Source organism: Siniperca chuatsi, linkage group LG20 (genome assembly GCF_020085105.1).
Source record: "Siniperca chuatsi isolate FFG_IHB_CAS linkage group LG20, ASM2008510v1, whole genome shotgun sequence".
NCBI classification, from domain to species: domain Eukaryota; kingdom Metazoa; phylum Chordata; class Actinopteri; order Centrarchiformes; family Sinipercidae; genus Siniperca; species Siniperca chuatsi.
This window is the reverse complement of record NC_058061.1, coordinates 16,651,386-16,673,606: the sequence shown is the minus strand read 5'-3', so window position 1 is coordinate 16,673,606 and position 22,221 is coordinate 16,651,386. Positions and strand designations below refer to the sequence as shown.

The window sequence follows — 22,221 nt, the reverse complement described above, 5'->3', positions numbered from 1 at the left end:
CATTGGTTCGAATTGCGGAAGGCTTTATGGGAATATTTGGGTGTAGTTTGTTCCTGTTGTGTAACGTTGGGTAGAAGCAACTTATAAACTACATTTCCCAACGATTAAAAGTACTTGCGACGCCATCTGTCAAGCACAGAAGGTCACACGCGTGCTTTTAAACGCAGGATCTGCTATGTGAAAGCTGAGGAAGAAATGTGCGGCAGTAAATACAGACATAGCGACTTTATACAGTTATCCAGTACAGTATAAACGATAATTGATGCTAATACGAAAAAACCCATCGTATAAAATGTTACATCTAACTAACTAACTAAAGAACTGCGGTCAGAAACAGGAAGCCTAGCAGAAACAAATAGCTAGCTTTTCAGCTAGCTTTTCTTAAAAACATTACATCTTCACATAACTGCCACTATGTTTAGGAGCCTTGTTAGATTTCAGAGTCAGTTTGGAAATACTCTTTTACTCGGTAAAGTGTGGCCAAGAAGTCAGCCTTTTCGGTTTGCTTCAGCCCTAGTAGGTAAGATAAATAATCAATGTGGATAGAAACTCTGCTGCAGCAATACATTTGTCTAACTTAACCTTGTTGTGCGAGTGTGGACTGATGTGATGTTTTCTGCTGTTTCCAGAAAGAAAACGATTTTATCAAGATGTCAGTATATCCCAAGGTGAAGGTAAGTGTCGAATGTCGCTATAGGTCGACTATAGCAGTTCTGTGATTGAGGATACTCAGTTAATTTAGAAGGGGCAAACAGTGCTCCCCACTGTGGAAGTGTCTCCTTGCTTTCTTTGTTGGTAATAAGTACACATTTAATGTTTTTGATATAGAGAAAACGAATTGTTTTCCTCTGTAATATTTCTGATTTCTAAATTTTCATGTAGGTGGTTTATATGAGATAAACCTAGACAGAAAGAAACTGAAAACTCCTGGAGGGAAGCTGTTCACAGTGCCAAATGAAGCCCTGGCCATAGCTGTAGCAACCGAGTGGGATGCTCAAAGGGACACACTCAAGTTCTACACGATGCACCTGGTACGGCCTTTGACCGGGAATTGGAGGGGATTTAAAGCAGAGATTCTTATCTGTGGGGTCAGACCTAATTCAGGGTTGCTTAATATGTAGATGAGAGAAAACAGCTATATTGATATGTTTTTATGTGTTTTCAATTGCATACACAATACATTTGGAGCTCCCTCGATGCTATTGAAAATACATTAACATTTTAGTATGCTAATTGACATGACAACTTCTTGTGGGAAGGTGGTGAGAATTTGGGACGGTACAACTAGGTCATGGTTTCCCAAAACTATGAGAATCCCTGATTTATTGTATGTGTGTGAGACAGAAAGAAATATAGGTTAAGCTATGAGCAGCTGCAACCCAGATCCTTCATTGACACGGGTGGGGGGGTTACTTCAGAACTAACTGTGAACTGATTCTCAGAAAAAAGGTGATGGCACTCATTTTTACCATGAAGCTCTTGTCATGTTTTTAAGTTTTTTTTCATGCCACTAGTAAAGGATATTTAATTGAAAAATGTACGGACTTAAAGAGTAATGTTGGTGCATTCTTCCTGCAGACTACACTGTGCAACACAGCTCTGGACAATCCCACCCAACGTAACAAGGACCAAATGATCAATGCTGCCCTGAAGTTCCTGGAGACTGATACTGTCTGGTATAATACTATTGACTTATTGACTTTAACCTTTTATTAAATTAATCCTTTTTAAAACAGGGTTTTATTGTTGTTATGAATAACAACAGTAACTTATTTAGTGTTCTTTACATCCATGTATTAGCCTGAGCTAATTCCTAACAATACTCCCTTAATAGGGATCAAAGGTCAATATAACCACTGTTTACACATCAATGCATTTAATGACAGCAAAACACAGAGATCAACACAGGTGCAGCTGTGCCTTTTTAAATGTGTTATGTTGTTTTGTGTAGTTACAGAGTAGATGAGCCCCATGATTTGGTTGAGCTACAAAAGAATGAGTGGGACCCGGTGCTGCACTGGATTGAAAACAGGTAATAGCTTTTGTCATAGTCAAGGCACATTGGCTGAAATTTAAAGCCCCCCAAATGACGATACAGCCCTTGTGAACTAAGCGACTGTATTAAGCTCTTTCCTAATTAATTGTCTTTATCTCCCACAACTCAATTGCAGATATAATGTCACTATTGGCTCCTCGTCCAGTATTTTGGGTCCTGAGATCCCGAAGGCAACCAAAGACACATTCCGGCAACACCTGAATTCTTACAACTTCTGGTCCCTGACAGGTAAAACATCTCCAAACTGATCCAAGATAAGCCCTTTTAACAATTATGTGCTTTTTTGAAACAGGCCTTTACAGTAGATATGGTATACATGTACCTGTTGACATACAGGTGAGTGGTAAGTGTAATAAGCTGTAATAGTTGTAGCGCAGAGCTATACAGTGATGTGGTTTCTCCTGTGCAGGGCTTGAGTATGTGATCACCCAGCTGAAGTCTGTTGTGCTCTCGCTGGGGATGATTGACAGACATCTGAGTGTGGAACAGGCTGTGCTGCTCTCCAGACTGGAGGAGGAATACCAGGTAGGAGAGTAGCAGAATGGTTTTTCCATCAACTTTTTTTAGTTAGCATCGTTTAGCACATTTGTTTCCTATAATAACCAAAAGCAAATGACACCTTGGTCAAGATGCTTGGTGGCCTCGTTCAGAGTGGGAGCCCAAATCTGTTTTTTGGAATGTCCAGATTGTATCCAGATTGATTTTAGAAAGCCTGGACAGCAAAAAGCCACATGAAATGTGATTTTTGTAAATCGGATCCAAGCCACATATGGTGGTGGTTTGAAATGCGATTCCAATCGGATTTCTACAGATGCGTCTACGGATGCTCTGGCCGCTCAAATCGGATTTCAAAAGCATCAAAGCCTATGTTATGACACTGTTATTGTTGGTGTTATTGTTTCTCATGAGTGCATTTCCCAGAAATCCCAGCATCTTGCAAAGGGAATCTTTGCTTCTTCAGTCAAGGTTTTCATTGGCTTTGTTGAAGAGCAGAAAAAAGGAAGTGTTTTTTGTTTTTGCTGTCACTGCCTCCCCATCTGTAATTTCCAGAAACTCAAAAGGTTTCCTTCATTTACTCTGGAAGAACAGCGCCCTCTTCTGTTTTAATCCTATTTCTCATGAAAGCTAACCTGCACACAATGTACAGTGCAGTGTAAAGGCTGACTTTGCTCTTCTGAGTCCAGGTTTTACTTGTTTACAGAGCTTCTACAACATGTCTTTGCTAATAGTAATGATTTTTTGATCTTGCACTGCTGCATGTAGTGCCTTCAGTGTAACAATTTAGAAACACAAAGGTTGACCTGCTGCTCTTCCTGCAGATAATCTTATTGTTCTCTATTGATTCCTCTAACATGCTTTTTCTCGTGCACAGATTCGGAGCTGGGGAAACGTGGAGTGGGCCCACGACTACGACATGTATGAGCTGAGGGCACGAACTGCCGCTGGAGCTCTTTTTGTTCATTTTTCATCCGAGAGTTCAACTGTCAAACGCAAACTTATGCAGGACTGAGAAGGATAAGCTCAAAGATAAAACTCTCAGTGAGCACACAACCCAAGCACCTCAGGCTATCCATGCTTCTACATCCATGCAGACAAACACAACACATCCTATTTGTTCTATTTAGCAGTGACAACTGCTCAGTCTGTGATTTGTTATAGAGTCATCTCAATCCAGTAAAACATTGGCTGTGTTTTTGTATTGTTTATATGTAGTAGCTGCCAAGTGTGACACCCTTCACCCAGTTTCCAGTCGGTTCTCAGTCATCCGTGACATATTGAACACTGTGCACGTTTCAAGAGAATGGTGACTAATGTTGTTGTCTGTTTGGTGGTGGAATGTGAATTCCATGCCTGCTTTCTCTGGGTGCTGCATTTGAATACTGCAAAGCACATATGCTATCCTAACAGCACACTACACTGCGCTGTGTTTGGTAAAAGTACACTGCATATAAAAATATTCCCTTGCAATTGGTGAAACATACTGCATTCAAATCTGTAATTAAGAATGTCATCATTCATGTTGTATGTGTTTTGGCATTTTCATTGTGGTAATGAGGTGCAAGATTGAATGGTGTACATAGAAAGTCTATTTGTTAGTATCATCTCCACTGCACAGTTCTGCTTCTACAAAAAGTTGTATTTTAGTGGAGAAGTGCATGGACTGCATCCTTATCCAGTAGAAATTTTATGTACAAAGCTGAAGGTTTTGTTGCTTTTACAGTTGAAATGAAGTAATTAAAAGAATGGCATTATCTCACTCATGTTTGTTTGTGCCCTTTCCAACTATTGTAAGCAAAGTTTATTGTGACTTAAAACCCAAACAAGGCAAAACATTTTTACAGGTGTCTGTCATGAATAATTACCATATAATAATCCCAAAAAATATGCATCGTCATCTGTCTGCATCATATCATATCAGAATGAGTGTTACAGTCATAAAATAGCCATTTGAGTTTTATTGACGCAAGCTTTGGTGCCTTTTATTTACCATCGCCCAGCGCTCATGATGGGTGTTCTAGCTGTCCAATCACGCGAAAGGCAAGGATTTCTTGGCCAATTACGTTGCTCTGTGGGCGGCACTTAATGGACGTTTCCGCATGTATAATCATCATCATCATCATCCCATGGACTGACTTGTTTGTTGTCGAGCAAGATGGAGTTCCTTTTGGGAAATCCTTACAGTACCCCAGTGGGGCATTGCATTGGTATGTAACCAGATGTTTAGGAAACTACACCGCGTGAAGATAAATTTAGATGTATATGTCCTGGAAATGTATCGATTTTGTGCGATAGTCATTTACGGGCTTGTTGCCTTTAGCATGCTAACGTCCCTGAATGAGTTCTGTACAGCTGAAAAGCCACCGTTAGCCGCCTAGCTAACTAGGAGTAACGGCAACATCTTCTGTCATTGTGCTAGCAATACCCTTAACAAACTAAATGTCTGTTTTCTGTCATTGTCAATTCTTAGGTCAGTGCTAGAAACATTAACGAATACAATTACTTATACCTTAACAGATGACTAATCGCTAAGTTAGCTAACAGTTAGCTAGCTACCAGCCATCGTCATATAATTGGTCTGCTGTGTTTTACTGAGACGTCTTTTGTATTCTTATTATTTTCTTAACTAACTACTTGTGTCTTCCAGAGAGAGCCACTGATGGCTCTCTGCAAAGTGAAGACTGGGCCCTCAACATGGAGATATGTGACATCATTAATGAAACAGAGGATGGGTGAGTACCCAAGGAAAATCAATCAATATCGCTATCTGTTATTGATTAACTCTTATATGCACTAGTTTAATCCTGTCTCCCTTGTTCCTGTGCTGTTTACATAATGCATTGCTACAGCAAGATACACAATCAGAGTCAGTCCTTTCCCTGTTTTCTTCATGTCTCATACTAAGAGGAGAAGCCTAGCTCTGGCTGTGTAAGGTGGATTTATGCAAGGCCTCATTGCTTATCTCATTCCTCCATTAACCTTGTACTGTATGTTTAAGCTGGTGTGTGACGTCCAGGTCTTGTTTGATTACTGGGTTGTAAACTGGCTTAGGTGGGCCTAGCCTAGTGCAGTGGACTGTATATCAGCAGTCTATAAAAAGAGGTCTGACTCTACTTTTTTCTTCTGTCTGGGGGGGAATGCAAGGTGTGTCAAACGCCCACTGCTGTGAGGCTGATTTGATCTGTTTGTAGTGGTCAAAGAATTCCAAAGGTAATTATTTCTACCTCAGAGTAAAACAGTCACGTTGCCCATGCAGAGATTATGAAAAGTTAAAGAATCATTGACATGTGCCTGCACTTGGCATTCAGCGTCCCAATTTTTGCAGTTGTGTCCATCATCCTGTCAGTGGCATTCACCATGCCCCTTTAAAGCCCTCGGCCATTAATTTCTTGGTAATTGTGTTTGTTCTGCTTGGAATGACTTGGAAAGCTGTGGGCGCACAATACTATGCTATCCTTGTGTGTTTTTATGTGTGCTTTTACTTGTGTGTTTATGTGTGTGTGCAGGCCAAAGGATGCCATTAGAGCAGTGAAGAAGAGACTGAATGGCAACAGGAACTATAGGGAAGTGATGTTGGCTTTAACGGTGAGTTAAAAGTGGGCAAGGAAAGGGCGGCTGTATTTACATGCTGCAAAATTAGAAATGTTATTCATGCAGTCTAGTTCTCCTAATGTCAGTCAGAGGTGAAATAAAATGTCACTGGCTATTTGCTCTCACATAATGTAGTATTATGTAGAGTGACTCACTTGATTATATCACATCATTTGCATTCACAGATAATTAGCAATCCAAAATATTATGTCCATTCTATGTCTGGGTTGCAAAACTCTTACAGGGTTCCCACAGATCCTTGAAATCCTTGAAAATTTGAGGGGGAAAATCAAGGCCTTGAAAGTTTTTGAAAATAAACATAAATAGTAATAAATAATAAATAATAATAATAAATAGGATGTGGAAAGTGCTTGAATTTATCTATTTGTGAAAGAATAGAAATTTAAGTTCTTTTGATATTTATTTTTACTTAAAGTAACATCACTAACACATTCAAGCCCCTCTCTCTTTTTAATTCTTGTCTGTGAGCTTCTGTAAAGCCTGCTAGCTGTCATTCTCAGTTTGTGACAGTAATTAACCTTGATCCGTGTCTCAAACTATGCCATGTTGGGTCCTTGAATTTGAGGGAATTGGGCCTGGAAAGTCCTGGAAAAGTCCTTGAATTGGATGTTTAAGAAGATGTGGGAACCATGCTCTTAACATGCCTGTAAGATGATTTGATTCACAGTTTGCCAGACATTAGCGTATTCTGACGGGAATTTCTTCTCTGCGTCCATCAGGTCCTGGAGACGTGTGTGAAGAACTGCGGCCATCGTTTTCATGCTTTGGTTACTAGCAGGGACTTTGTTGATGGTGTGCTTGTTAAAATCATCTCCCCTAAAAACAACCCGCCTACAATTGTTCAAGATAAAGTACTTGCCCTGATTCAGGTAAGATAACAGTAAAATTGCTTGCACCTAGTGTAGGTTTATTGCCTTGTGTTGTGTATCATGCTAGCATAGTCAGTGCATGTCATAAAGCTTAATAAGTTATTCCCATGACAGGTGTTGAGTCTCTACATTTTCTTTTCTAATGCTGTGCAGCAATCTGAGAGAAAACTGGTGTTTTTGATTGAGTCAGTTAGTGAGAAGTTTACAGCCTAGGTGTTTATCAAAGTATGTGTGGCTGTGCAGCAGTCCAGAAGGTGTCCTGTCATCCCCAGGCAGAGCCTCAGGTAAAGTACAGTGGCTCCAGGGCTTCAGCCGGGAGCAGCTCTAGTTACCTGTCACAGCTCGGGTAACCCTGCTGTGGGCTGCTCTTATTTCCACCAGGGAAACCATATGACAGCATGGATCCAGGAGCAGGGCATACAGTAGCTGTGAAGGAGAGGGGAGAATCTAAATGTTTCTTGTTTGTCTAGTTATTAGACACACAAATTTGTGAGAGGAGGGTTAGCTGGGAAAACTGTGGGAACATATGTTGATCAGCACTCCCTTTACACAACAGCAAGAGTATTGTTGGCATTTCTTTTAGAAAGATGCGTAATAACCAGTCGGGCAACAGACTGCGGTTGTGTTGGACAGATCCCTAACCACCTGACTCAGCTCTCAGGTGTGTGTGTACCAACATTTAAGTTTAAAGTCATTCGGAGGTGATATATTCTTGCCAAACTCGCCTAATCGGCCTTATGTTGTTTTCAGACACACTGCAACCAAAATAAGGGAACCATTGTGGAAATTTAAATTTTCAATCAAACTTGCTTGCAGTTTGAAGTGACTGAGTAGAACACTTTTGCATAAAGAATAAGAAGTCCTTGTTCACTTGTTTTTTATAAGGTGTGTCATGTGTTTGAGCTTTTGTAATGGCCCAGTTTAGCTTTATCCTGCCCACTGCTGAGAGAGAGAAGCCAAGAGCTTTGTGGTTTGCCAACTGAGTGTTTTCAAGGCAGACAAAGAGAAGTGATCACAGAACCGGCCTCTTTTACTATTCTGACATCCCTTGCTTTGTTTGCTGTGTCAGCCCTCCCTTTACCCAGTGTTTTTTTTTTTCAGTCTCTCCCTCTTTTCTTTTAACTCTTTTCTTCCTCTGCCTTCTCCAGGCATGGGCTGATGCATTCAGGAGCAGTCCAGACCTTACAGGCGTGGTCCAAATCTACGAGGAGCTAAAGAGGAAAGGCATTGAGTTCCCCATGTCAGAACTGGAGACCCTGTCCCCTATACACACACCTCAGCGGGTAGGAGGCATCATACTAAGCAGCTTAAATGTGTACAGACGTTTCTGTGCAAAGACCAAGCATAGTGTGATTATCTTCCCAGGTAATTTGTCACATTCTGTTATGTATATTATCTCTTTCTCTGTTGCTTCTAGGTGGCATCTGCTCCAGAGGGCGACTCCACCCTACTTAAGTACAGCACTACCACTACTACTCAACCAACACCACAAGCTGTCGCACCAGCTTACACCACCCCTCAGGTCCCCAACATTCTTGCCTCTGGATCCATCAATCCCACACCTGAACAGGTAAAATGCTACTCCCATAAACACACTGAAACTGAACAGTTGGTTCAGATACGTACTCAGCCTGTTGCAACCTGCAGTTCCCTTACAAGAGGACAGACTCCTACATGTACAGGTTTCTTCTTTGGTGCCTTCGACACCACCTGTCATGTTCCAAATATGTTTCCATGAATTGATTATAAACTAGATGTTATTTAACACTATTCATTATGTAGAAGTTGATATTGTTGCAATATTTTTTTTCATACAATTGAATTGTCAGTGTCAAGGTTGCTTCGGTTAAACTGTTTATTCATTACTTTTAGCTAACTATTTCAACCTTTCTGGTCAACTTTTTTTCATGCACTCTCAATTGCAAAACATGGTGTTATGTGTATGTATTTTGTTATAACTGATTCAGGTGGATGGGCAGCGCACGCGTTATTGTAGATTTACTGAAGGTCAGCATCATACAATTTGTAATCCTGTTTGGCTGATTATTTTCCTCCTTAACACACAAAAAATGTAGATATCTTTTTAATCAAATCACAATTTTTATTTTCTAGTTGAGTTAGCTAAGTTGAATTATTAGTTAAACTTTCCATTTACTCCCTTGGGTTGGGAATCACTGTCCTACCGTAAGCAATACTGTTGGCTGCAAATTTGATCATTTAAAAAAACATCAGTTTGCCTAATTATAGACTAACTGTAGATAAATGTAATTCTGTGACATCCAGATTTGCCGGCTGCGCAGCGAGTTGGATATTGTTCGTGGAAACACTAAGGTGATGTCAGAGATGTTAACTGAAATGGTCCCGGGACAGGAGGATGCTTCGGACTATGAGTTACTACAGGCAAGGAACTACTTATGTGTCTGTCTGCCTTTGTGTACTTTCTGAAGTGTGTGTGAGAATGAACAAATATAAAGGTACAAAGCATTAGGAAAACAGTAACCTGAGACCACTATGCATACATGTATCTGAATGTTTATGTACTGTGTGCATGTGTGTGTTTAGGAGCTAAACAGGACTTGTAGAGCCATGCAGCAGAGGATAGTGGAGCTCATCTCCTGTGTTTCCAATGAGGCGGTGACTGAGGAGTTGCTGCATGTCAACGATGACCTCAATAACATTTTCCTACGCTACGAAAGGTTAGGACACTCTCACAAACACAAATACAAATGCAGGTGCAAACTCCTCTTTTGGAGGAAGAAAGTATGCACGTCCAAATTTATCTTTACTCTGACATCACTGTATGTTTGCACATATATGGTTTGGCAAACGTAAGAGTCCTTTTTCATTTCTTTCTTTGCCTCAGGTATGAGAGGTTCAGGTCTGGGAGGTCCTCAGCTCAGAGTGTCAACAATGGGGTGAGTCAGCAGTTAGTAACTCAGGTGGTGAACGCCCAATGTTTGCATCACTGCTCGTGTGCTCATGTTTTATCATTCTCTGATATCGGCACCTTTCAGTGTCAGTACTGTGGACTTGCATGTTACATTTCCAGTCAAGCTTTAAAATGTCTTTCAAGTGCTCTTATCTGTCAATTTCCTATCAGTGATTTACCACATGCCTAATTAAATGGAAACCAAACAAAGACATAAATGCATTTACTTTATAAAATGCAAAGCACATACCATTTATTTACATTTTTGTTAATCATTTTGAATATTCTGTTGTCCACTGTCTTTCTACAATACAGTCAGAGCCGGCTTGTTGCATTTAAGTCCTATCCAGTAGGGGGAAGCATTGACTGTGACAATACAGTAGTCGATGCAAAGCAAAGTCATTGCATTTTGGGAAGTACTGGAATTGAGCCGATTGTATTTAGAGATGCTCTTGTGTTGTCCATGCCAGAATGAAATACAATCAACAGTCCAGTCAGAGCTTTGGAGCGATCCTAGTGGTGAGCTCTATAAGGGTGTTTTGGGATTCATCAGCCAAAAGATCTGACAGCATTGTTGAAAGCCTAGTTTCAGCATCATGTAGAAGTTATTGTCAGGGTTTTTATTTTACTTCTATATACCAGTTTTTACTTTTATCTAACATATTGGAGCCTCACTGTTTTCTGATCAGCTTTCACTTGTCGTGCTCTGTCAAAGCTGTACTGAAATACATTCCTGCCTTGCAAGGTTTCAAACCTACCTGCCTAAAAAAACTGCTAAAAATGTCCAAATCTAGATTGAGAGCAAATTATATCAAGCAACACATTAGTTTACTAATGTACTGTACATCGCATGCCTGCAGCTGCTTACAGTAGAGGCCTTTCTTGCTTCGTGCCTTTTGTCAGTTTCCTGTTGTCTGCACCTCATCTTTGTATTAACTGATTGATATTTTGGTCGCACTTTATTTTACGGTACACTAATAAAACGTAATAAGCTGTACTTTGTATCAAATTAGATCGAAACCAGAAATAATATGTTTATTTATTTGTTAGACAGTAAATATATCTACTATAACAGTTATACCGTAATTATACACGTACACCTAAATTATGCTGTAATTAGAAACTGCATATAATGCGGTGTTAGACCCAAAATATACTATACTTAAACACTATTATACCAAATTATACTCTAATTAGAAACCAAATAGAAGCTCCTAATACACAATTAGACACAATTTTACAAGATCATCATCAAATACAATACCATATCAGATCCAAAATATGCTCCAGTTAGATGCTGTTCTACCCTTACTGCCAAATTATGCTATATTAGACACCACATTTAATATTGCCAACATAGGCCTATGATAGCTTAATTAGACAGGCTGTAATTTGACAAATTTAATGCCATATTATATCGGACTTAGCCTTTATAATGGTCAGACAAAATACAGAGAGCTCAGAGGACAAGACATTTATTTGGCCTTTATTTAACACAGTTTCACTTTATTACAGGGTCATTTGTTGCTCATTAAAAGAAAACTGTACAGTAAACTAAAGTCAAACTGCATTGGGTCACATCTGGTCACTACTTCACAAGTCCCTCGTAGCCTGGATGTTCTCCGGAGTCCCGTGGAGTTGTAGGTAGTAATATATAGTAATACATGCTTACTCCCATACCAGTTAAGACATCGGACCATTTAATGCCATGTCACTATCTAACCCCAGTAACAATATGAAAGCTGCCAGGACATTGCATCTATCTCCCACTGTTAGATCCTTATGAGACTTTCTTAGAGGCTAATATGCGACACATTACAACAGAACTGTACCATAAACTAAAGTGAAATCATATTATAGTTAATAGTAGCCTAAATAGTATTCCTAGACGAACATGGATAATTTATGCACAGATTTGCATATTAGTACACTTTGGTTAAATAAACACACGTGGTATTTTAACAAATTTACTTATTGATTGATTGTTTGTGTATTGCAGTTCACTTGAGTCTGGTGCTCCACGGGGACGCTGGGCTGTTCCACCTTGTCGCGTGGCTGTGAACGAGCAAATAATGTGCATCGATTTATGACTCTATCAAAATATTTGTTAATTGAGGAGTATAATGTAAGACTCATGCTAAGCTAATTGTAATAGAAAATTGGAATCTGTCTGAGTCATGCACAAACTTACCTCTACCTGTTCTCCTTCTCCCAGGGTGTTGGGGCAAAAGAAAATTAATTATGATAACTATGAGTTCCAGGAGGGTAACAACAAGCGGGAAGTGGGTAGAGGGGAGTTTACACACCCATATATAAGCCTAATAAATACCAATAAATATCATATATATAATTAATAAATACATTCATACATGCAATACATCTGAACTCCCCTCTACCCACTTCCCGCTTGTTGTTACCCTCCCGGAGCTATTAATAGGTGTGCAACTATTATAAAGGCTATGTCCGATATAATATGGCATTAAATTAGTCTAATTACAGCCTGTGTTGTCTAATTAAGCTATCATAGGCCCATGTTGGCAATATTAAATGTGGTGTCTAATATAGCATAATTTGGCAGTAAGGGTAGAACAGCATCTAACTGTAGCATATTTTGGATCTGATATGGTATTGTATTTGACTTAATTAGACTATGATCTTGTAAAATAGTGTCTAATTGTGTATTAGGAGCTTCTAATTAGGGTATAATTTGGTATAATAGTGTCTAAATATATAGTATATTTTGGGTCTAAAAAGGCATTATATGCAGTTTCTAATTACAGCATAATTTAGGTGTATGGTGTCTAAGTAGTGTATAGCTGTGTTTGTTTACTGTTTAATAAAGAACATATTATTTCTAGTTTCGCTCTAATTTGATACAAAGTACAGCTTATTACATTTTATTTGTGTACCGTAAAATAAAGTGCGACCAAGATTTTTTTAGTTATACACCAAAATCTAAATAGACCAAAAACATTGCCAGGAATCTGATGAAAAACGTGAGGCAAGGATACTCTCTGCACATACTTGCCTCTTCATTGGGGTTTTATTTAGGCATGGTGTATCTTCCATAGTTATCATGCCATTACATCGTGTCCCTGCACAGGCATGTTAATAGTATTCACTGTCTCTTCCTTTCTGTTCTTTTTTGTTCTTCTTTTTCTGTGGCTAGCTGAGACAGGCAAGTATGAAAATATTGTCAACCTCCCTAAATGACCAGTGTCACCCCACCGTGACTGTTGAAACATGATTAAATAATATGGGCCCTTCCTCCATCAGTATGTGTGACCCCATATGGCATGTTTTGACTATGCAGCCCCCCAACAGCCAATGATAAAATGAACCTAGAGGTAGACTGACTTAGGATGGCACTAATATAAATTTGTCCCTAGAATCACTGTCATGTTGTGTTTGCATTATCTCAAACAGTCGGGTTTTGGGATTTGCAAACTGGTCTTGATATATTAACTCCTCCAGAGCCCAAAGATTCAATTTTCCCTCCTCCTTCCCTGCTGCATTTCTACCTTCTTAAGGGGATTGTTTTGTCTTTATGGATAACCAGCACTTTTATAGTTAATGACAACACTATCAAAAAGTGATGGTGATTTGTCCATTTCCTCTAGTCAAACACTTTTAAAACCTAAATATGCCTCTAATATGGAGCAATATTCTTTGGACCCCCTTAAGAAACATTTTTTCAGTTACAGACATTTTCATGCTCTCCTGAAGCTAACCAACACGTTTTCCAAGATTGTACTTCTTCTCATTATGCACCATGCCTTCATTTTTGATTTAGACTACTCATTTTGTTTTTGTCTTATTTTTTTGTTTCATTATTTTTCAGACACAGTCAAGGCACTATCATCTGTATAACCCTGCCTTTTCTTAGCCTCCCACAAAAGGATTTGTTTTGCTGCTCATGAGCCAGAAACCCTAAATCATTCTCTCAGATTCTACATGTAACAAGAGCTACAGTGTGTCTTATCAATTCTTTTTCACCAGGTGCTGAGTGAGGCTACAGAGGACAACCTCATAGACCTCGGCCCAGGCTCCCCAGCGGTGGTCAGCAACATGACGAACGCAGCCCCAACCTGCTTGCCCGCCACCATCACAGCCCGGCCTGCCCCCGCAGGAAGGCCCTCCTCCCCGGCCACCTTGGCCTCCCGCCTTGCTGGTCTTGGTACGCACGCCCTACCTCAGATATTAGTGCTCACTCTGAGATAACAAAAATTATGTTACACACATATTGCAAGTTTCTACAGTTACAATTCTCTAAAATTGTTCTTAAAATACAAATTGTGTGTTTTATTAACAATAGCTGTTAAGAGCTAGTTGTATTTCTGAACATATGTAAGACTTCACTGAATCACAACAACTTGAGTGGCTTTGCTAAATTAGCCTGCTGGCTTGTTAGCTATGTATTAATGAAGCCAAACCTAGTCTTCTCATGCTGAAAGTGTTTGGGACTAGAGACTACAGTTAAAGTCGAGACTGTTTAGATGGTAGGTTTGTTGCCTAATTTATGTCACAGACATTCACCTACGTTACTGGTTTAAAGGAGCAGTTCAGCATTTTGGAAAATACACCTATTTCACTTTGTTGTTGAAAGTTAGATGAGGAGATCAATTACACTCTCATGTCTGTGTGTTAACTATAGAGCTAGAGTTGGGTGTCAATTAGCTTAGCTTAGCATAAAGACTGGAAATAGGGGGAAGGAGCTAGCCTGGGGCTGTCCAAAATTCAAAACTGCGCCTAGCCCTGTTGTCACTGTGAGGTTGCTAGGCAACCGACAGAGATTTCAGGAAGCCACTGCACCTGGCTGCTGGTCGCCAAGTAATTATTCCAGATATACAACCTGGTAATTACTAAGCTTTAGAGGGGTTGGTAGGCGTACTTTTGAACTTTGGACAGAGCCAGGCTAGCTGTTTCCCCCTGCTTCCAGTCTTTATGCTAAGCTAATAAACTCCCAGCTCTAGCGCCATAGTTACTGCACAGATAACAGAGATGTATTGATCTTCTCATCTAACTCTCGGCAGGAAAGCAAATAAGTGAGTCCCAAAAATATGAACTATTCCTTTAACAACTGCACCTGCAAAACTACAGATTGTAGTAGTGGTTGCAATACCAGCAATGGTTGCTAGAGGATTTTTGACATAATTGCAAAGCGTCTGTATAAATTAAGTGAAAAATAGACACTATACCAGTATCTTTGTAGTTTATGCAGTGGAATTTTGTTTTATGTAATAGACAATCAAGCGCATTTGTTCCCTCCAGACATGGGTGCAGACAGTGTGAGCAGTACCCTGAGCTCTCTGTCTAGCTGTAAGCCTCTTCCTTCCCAGGATGACTTTGATGTGTTTGCTCAAACCAGGACTGGAGCTCTGTCTGAGCCATGCAAGAGGTATGGAAGAATTTAGAAATGTATTGTTGATTCTACTCTACATTCATTTTTTAGACATCAAAAATTTAAGTTTGTGCTGTTTTTTAGGTGCAGAGTGTAAATTAAGTTTGGTTTTTCAGATCCCACAGTCATTTTGAGGGCTCTATATTAATAATTTTGTCTGTAATATGTTAGTATATAAAGAAAAATGTCCATCACAGTTCCTCAGAGTCCATTGTGACGTCTTCAAATGTTTTGTTTGACTAACAGTCCAAAATACAAAGATATAATGTTTACATTCATAGAGAAAAGCAGCACATCCTCACATTGGAGACGCTGGAACCAAAAGATTTGTGGCATTATTGCTTAAAAAAGTTACAGTCGGGGCGCACCCTGGTAGATCGCACACCCCATGTAAAGGCTGAGTCCTTACCACAGCGGCCCGGGTTTGAATCCCACCTGTGGCCCTTTGCTACATATCATCCCCCCTCTCTCTCTCTCCCCCACATTTCCTGTCTCTCTTCAGCTGTTCCTATCAAATAAAGGCAAAAAGCCCTCCCAAAAAAACTTAAAATGACGATGAATTGATTATCAAAATTGTTGCAGATACATTTTTCAGTTTCAGCTCTAAGGCATATTTTCCATTAAGAAAACATAGGCAAAACAAGTTCCCAACAGTATTATAAAAATCTCAACACAAACAATTTCTGAATCTTGTCTCAGCTCTACAGCAGAAGATAGCAATGCTACTGGCGGCCCTCCTCCCACTCTGGATGTTCAGCAGCCAACGGCAGGAGCGGTGAGTCTCAGTGACACAGGCTTTTATGTCCAATCTGGACAATTTGCAGTCAGTGTTTTCATAACCACTCAAAGAACATTTGGAGTGTGTGTTTGTATGTGCGCCATGCAGTGAGCTTGTACCATGAATTAACATGCATTAACTTGTGCTGCTGGATGCTACTAATCAGTAATCGCTCAATTAGTTAACAAATTGAGAAAACAAGTTTAAACTTGTCTTGAAGATTTAGTTTTAGTTTTTTTTGTGTTTCTAACTGAGCCTGCAGTTTTAACAGCAATATCTTAAATATTGGGGCTACATTTCCAGCAGTTTTGTTGTTGCTCAGTGTGGCTGTAAGTTTCCATCACATTTAATTTCTTAAGCATCTTAAGTGCTGTTGTTTTTCATGCATTACTAACAAAACTGACATAGACTTTGTCTTGTGCATTGTAGTGTGTGCACTTGACAGTACTGCTACTCCACCCCTAACATGCAGGCGTGAATGCGCTCTGTGGGTTTGTTGACTGTGTAAAATGGTCAAGTTAATTGATAAGCTTTGAGTTCTGCATGTTTTTAATGGATGAAGTGACCCGCTGTGTTGTCAGATATGGCATTTCTTGCTATATTCATCTTCACCAGCTTTACACTGCATTCCCAGCTTAATCGGCTTGTGTGACGTGCTCAGTGAATTTATTTTTTTTGTAAAAGTGGATTCTCCTGCATATTGACGTGACTCCTTGTCATTGTCATCAGTGTTTGTGATGTGCGACACCATCCACAAACATTGTTCTCCATTACATTTCCTTATTTTTTCCTCACAGAATACTTTCTTAAGTTGCATTTGAGTTAACACTGAAGTTCATTTAAGTCATATTTTTTGTTGTGTTTGGGATGGGATTTTTTTTTCTGTTGTGGCATTGCTTCCCCCCGGCCACCTGTGGCGGTCTTGATGCTGCCCCGTAGGGTGTCGGAAGCCAGTCCTCTGTCATGGATGACATAGAGGAGTGGCTGTGTACTGATGTGGTGAGCCCATCATGATTTTTATTTCTGCCTGCAGTTCTCTCTCCCTTTGTCTTTTCTTGTTCACTCTGTTTTATCCCCTGAAGGCAATTTTTAAGCATTTTTAAAGCAAGAAAGTAACACATTTCTGTCACATTTCCTCACTTTTTGATCAATTGCATTAATATCCTAGTTCACTTTAAGTTACTAACTGTGTGTTGTGGGGACAAACTGACATTATGACAACATTTTGTGAAATGAGCATGAGGTTTTGAATGCAGATATGTGTTGCTGCACACAGTGTGAGATGATGCTTTTCCACCAGTGGACACACATTATGGGCTGTGAAGAATAATAATAATAATAATAATAATAATAATAATCTGCCTGCCCTCAGCTTTGACAACCAAGGGTAAAGTTTCTTCTACTACATCAAATTTTTAGATTTAGCTATACATTTAACTAAAGTGTCCTAACTTTGGTCACATTGTTTTCATTGCCTCACCTTAACCAAAACATATGACTCAGTTTGTTGTGTTTGTGTCCAGAATGAGTGATAAAGCATTACAAGAGTTCATGCTCATTTTACACAAATTTATGAGACAGTGTTGCATTATTGAGTCGTAATGTCCAGCTGTTTTGGTTGGGAAACAACTGGTGGATTTGTTTCGGTATTCATAGCATTCCCTCCTCAATAGAAAATGTATGATGATTTCCAAAATTATTTGCACAGTTTTGGGTGAGTGGTAATGACGGGTAAGTGGCTCTTTGTTGTATAATAAAACCCAACTGGTGAGTGAGTCTGTGAAAAATATACTTGGTGTTGTGGGTGGTTTTGGGCACATGCACAGGATTAGAATTGTACTTGGTTTGCGGTGGTTTGCAGTGGTTTTGCACAGTCAACTCCCAGGTGTGGCATTGTTGTGTTTGTGTTTCGACAGAAAGGAGATGAAGGTGAGGAAGGCGTGACAAGTGAAGGTAGGACAATGTAATTCTGCTTTTCTCTAATTTTCCAGCTACATTTTCACCACATTTCCTCTCAAATTCACATTCTCTTTCTCCTTTTTTGTTCCCCTCCTTTTGATATAATGCTTCCAGAGTTCGACAAGTTCCTCGAGGAGCGAGCCAAAGCTGCAGAGATGGTCCCCAGCCTACCGTCACCCCCCAGTGGCGACCCGGGTGCAGTGCAGGGAACCCCCAGCCGCAAGAAGCCAGAAAGGCCGGAGGACACTTTGCTCGCCATGTAGACCTTCCACCTTTTGATCTCTGATCCCCAGCCTAAGACCCGACCAGCTGAGCAGCATCACCCGAGGACGGACTGACCTGACACTAAAACACATCCACCTCCGCTCTGATTCATCGCAACACTATTCAGTTACACTACAGAGATTTGTACATGCTCTCCTTTATAAAAAGGGAATTTTTCATGTTATCCGTTAATTTCTCACAAGAAAAGGAAAATTAACCAAATGGCCTATTTTGATGTGCCACCAGATGATGGATCTCACCCACATGATGACCAGTGTCAGAGACTGTATGGCAGCCTGCTTTTTCCTACTTCTTTATGTGTGAAGAATCTCCCTCCGCCTGTTGTGGACTGCAGAGCTTCATGTTGCAGCTAATCCTAAAAATACCATGTAGAGTTTTGTAATATGGGTGTCCTGCTGTCCTTGTCATTAGAAGGAAATCAATTTCTTACCCAAGCCCTCAAACCATGCATTAACACCACCAAACTTGGATCATTTAAGTTGTTACAATTAAAGAAACCCCAACAGAAACATTATGGTTGTTAATGCGGAAATGCCCATTACAGTATAAGCACTGAGCGTACCTATGAGGATATTGTTTTGGTGTTTTCATCAGTCCTTTTGCAAGTCAGTCTGAGTTGAATTGTAAATCTGTAAATGACAAATGTCAAGTTTATTAGTCGTGTGTATATTTGAGCTACATATGTATGAAAGATGTTGATTTAATGTAGATTTTTGAAAAGGGTTTATCTTCTAGCTGCTCTGACGATAGGGATGTACCTCACTGGGGTCAGCTTTTTCACTCGAAAAGGGAATATTATACATCTGATACTTTCTAAAAAGAGATGAAGAAGAAGAAGAAGAAGAAGGGAATTTAGTTGTGTTCTTTTACCCTTCTCTAAATCACATATTGTAGATTTGTCTTTGACAAAACTTAACCGCAGTTTATTGATGATATGTTGGTCACAAGAGATTATTTTGCTGAGATTGTATTAGCCTAAAGCTGCTGTCTGAATGGTAGTTGGTCTTAATTCCACCTGCTGAAAAGTACTGACTAATTATTCTCATTTATGTAATCATCTTTATACTGAACACAGATACTTTGTGTCATGAACTTCCATGGGTTAAGTCCACGTTATTTTGAACAGAATCCCAGTCAGAGTTGGTTGTACTGCTAGCTGAAGAGACATATGCTGTCGTTGGTGAGTTTTTACTCTTTGACTGTAGGTTTGAACTTTTTGAGTAGAATGTGCTGTATGATTTCTGTTCTGAAATTGAGTTAGGTGCAGAGGACCAAATTTGTGCTTTCTTCCGGATGTGGAAGGAAAATTCGGGAAAACTGGATTGTTACATGCATAGTCCCATAGGCCCTTTCTTTGACTCAGAATCTGCAGCTTAATATCCAGGGATGTAATGAAAATTCAATATCACACTACAGAAGCTGTTTGCACATTATCGTTGTGCATTTCTCCTTTATTTCTTGATGCTGACATCTTAAAAGGCCTGACCTTTCAACATGACATTTGTTTTCAGAAACGAGCTGGCTGCAGACATAGTGCTACAAATGAGACATTTTACTCTTTTCGACAATAATAAATGCAACATGTTACACAATCACAACAAGCTTAAACAAGCGCGCTCTTTTGACAGTCGCGTTACCTTTCAACCTATACTGTAAATCACTTAACACTTAACCAGATGTAATTAATCTGTTTGGAAAATGTTTGCGCAGAGGTGTAGAAATAATTTATTCAGCACTATTTGTTTTGTATTTTAAATCATTTTACTGTACGAAAGGAAAATTGGGAAATTAACTATGTTTAGGGACAAAATGAGAAATTGTCATAATGGTGTGTGTGTGTGTGTCTGGTTTTTGTTTGAGTTCCGATTTTCCTTTTTATACATTGCTGCTGGCTAACCTATCTTGTTTGTTATGTGTCCATACAGTAAAAATATGGACATAGTTTATAAGGGCAGCCCATCACTGATTCATAGCTGTTAAGAGAATCACATTGGTCTCCCATTTATCTCATGAAGGATACATATTTTTTTAATAGGTTCACTCACTCATAATTTTATGGACTGACTAGCACATGACAAAACTGACATAATTAACTTACTTTGGACACTTTCGACAAAGCATCAACATTGCACATTTTGAAAGGGAAACCTCCCTTTCTCCTGTTTCCTTGTTTTAGGTGTGTGTGTGTGTGTGTGTGTGTGTGTGTGTGTGTGTGTGTGTGTGTGTGTGTGTGTGTGTGTGTGTGTGTGTGTGTGTGTGTGTGTGTGTGTGTGTGTGTGTGTGTGTCTCAGTCAGCTGTTCTGTAACGCAGAAACGTTTTATCTCAGTTGATTACGGGGGGGCATCCAAATGTGTGTTTAAAGAATACATGTTGTTACTATCCTGTTTGATACCGCCCAGGACCGACCTGGTTTATATCAGTGTGAGCTCCGCCAGTGTAACTGAATGCCCAAAACTTTGTCAGTCATCTCAGACCTGTTTTGCAGAGGAACAATACGTTTCTTTGTGCGTCTCTGGATGATATGAGAAGAGATGCTGATAAGGGAGGCTGTGCTGTGTGACTGCTACTTTCCTGAGTTGCCTCCTCTCTCATTTCTCTTTGTGTTGTTTGACTTATGCATGAACTCTAATAAAACATTAGCAGTGTGTCCGCATCCTTGTTTTTTTGTCTTTATTTTGTTGTCTTATATTGATTGCATTATCGTCCTTCACTAGGATCCCTCTTCAGATGGTAATAGCTGAAGCTGACCTGTAGTAAACCCTTTCCATTTACCTTGCCCCAACCTCCCCCCCCTCTCTGGAGGCCCTTGGGCCCCACACCAGGAGCTTCCCCATTGGTCGTCTGGAATCGCCTCATCCCACAACATGGTCCGTCACATTCTGCCTCAGTCACTGGAGCGTTTTTCCCGGTCAAAAAGAAAGAGGGGTGTGTCTGTCAGACAGTAGACTGGAACACACCAGTACACAGGATCCCTGTCTGACTCAACATGTGCTGTTTTTAAATGAGTAACTACCGCATAATCTCATACTGCACAAAAGAGCTGGTGGATTTCTCTTTATGAGGTAAATGGATGCTTTTATGTTTTCAAATTAAAGGAACATTTGATTCAAACAGAAGTTGTGGCTTTTCATAATTGTGTTGCATTTCTTCAGGATGTATTTTACATTGCTAAAGGAAAAAATATATTATTATATAGATCTGGTGATAATTCAGAAAACAAATCATGTTTTACTCGTAGCTGAGGTACCATGTGCTGCTTATTGGTGTAAGATTGTGTAATTACCACAACTACTGCTGTACGGTATGTGTTGATAGTGAAACAGTGATGTGTGCGTGTTCTCCCCTTCAAATAAGAATTAGGCACATTGATCATATTTTGGCAAGCATCACATTAACCCTAACACCTGTTGCAGAGGCCTGAGCGGACTCGAAAATTGGTTCACTGAAGAGTGGAAATACAGAGGATCCACTTTTTCTTTTGTGATTCCCCTCTCCACAAGCAGTTAGTTAGCACGCCCTGGTGGTTGGACTACGGAGCCTGATGGCACACGTGTCAGAGGTCAAATTGAGTGGAAAAGGATCTGGGTGATAAGAAAACCATCATCCAACAACTTGAACCATCCATAAAACTGAACTGACAATTGTATTCCCCATAAAGCAGCGTCAAAGTACTGTCAAAAAAAGAATCTCCACAACAACCTCTGGATCAACCATGTACCAAATGTACCAAATGAGAGTGGAGATGCCGGCCAGAGCTGTGGTGCATTGTAGTTGCATTGCATGTTTTGCTCACACAGTGCAATGGATCTGCTTTGCAACACAGAACTTGGTCA

The 22,221-nt window shown here is 39.8% G+C and overlaps 2 protein-coding genes across 4 annotated transcripts; both read left to right on the top strand.

Annotated features, from left to right (window-relative positions):
* Nucleotides 1-126: 126 nt before the first annotated feature.
* On the top strand, nt 127-4,313 carry atpaf2 (ATP synthase mitochondrial F1 complex assembly factor 2). The gene is made up of 8 exons (XM_044178107.1): nt 127-520; nt 630-674; nt 883-1,031; nt 1,579-1,676; nt 1,952-2,032; nt 2,172-2,284; nt 2,466-2,581; nt 3,429-4,313. The coding sequence occupies exons 1-8, from the start codon at nt 415-417 to the stop codon at nt 3,564-3,566; spliced, it is 846 nt and encodes a 281-aa protein (XP_044034042.1). The 5' UTR covers nt 127-414; the 3' UTR covers nt 3,567-4,313.
* Nucleotides 4,314-4,612: 299 nt separating this feature from the next.
* Nucleotides 4,613-21,041, top strand: tom1l2 (target of myb1 like 2 membrane trafficking protein). 3 transcript variants are annotated; one of them, XM_044178104.1, is made up of 16 exons: nt 4,613-4,761; nt 5,202-5,286; nt 6,061-6,139; nt 6,886-7,035; nt 8,184-8,318; nt 8,453-8,605; nt 9,319-9,435; nt 9,598-9,731; nt 9,899-9,950; nt 13,134-13,142; nt 13,964-14,141; nt 15,236-15,362; nt 16,065-16,140; nt 17,083-17,142; nt 18,060-18,096; nt 18,217-21,041. In XM_044178104.1, exons 1-16 carry the CDS (start codon nt 4,710-4,712, stop codon nt 18,363-18,365), a joined length of 1,593 nt encoding a protein of 530 aa, XP_044034039.1. In that variant the 5' UTR covers nt 4,613-4,709; the 3' UTR covers nt 18,366-21,041. The 3 variants fall into 3 exon arrangements, with proteins under 3 accessions (XP_044034039.1, XP_044034041.1, XP_044034040.1); XM_044178106.1 differs by lacking the exon at nt 17,083-17,142; XM_044178105.1 differs by lacking the exon at nt 13,134-13,142 and having other exon boundaries at nt 4,614-4,761.
* Nucleotides 21,042-22,221: the final 1,180 nt, after the last annotated feature.

Coding starts and splice junctions, on each gene's coding strand:
- atpaf2 (XM_044178107.1), top strand. CDS start 415: ATGTTTAGGAGCCTTGTTAGATTTCAGAGTCAGTTTGGAAATACTCTT. Junction 1,677..1,951: donor CTGGAGACTGATACTGTCTG/GTATAATACTAT, acceptor TGTTTTGTGTAG/TTACAGAGTAGATGAGCCCC. Junction 2,033..2,171: donor CTGCACTGGATTGAAAACAG/GTAATAGCTTTT, acceptor ACTCAATTGCAG/ATATAATGTCACTATTGGCT.
- tom1l2 (XM_044178104.1), top strand. CDS start 4,710: ATGGAGTTCCTTTTGGGAAATCCTTACAGTACCCCAGTGGGGCATTGC. Junction 8,606..9,318: donor TCAATCCCACACCTGAACAG/GTAAAATGCTAC, acceptor TGTGACATCCAG/ATTTGCCGGCTGCGCAGCGA. Junction 9,732..9,898: donor ATTTTCCTACGCTACGAAAG/GTTAGGACACTC, acceptor TCTTTGCCTCAG/GTATGAGAGGTTCAGGTCTG.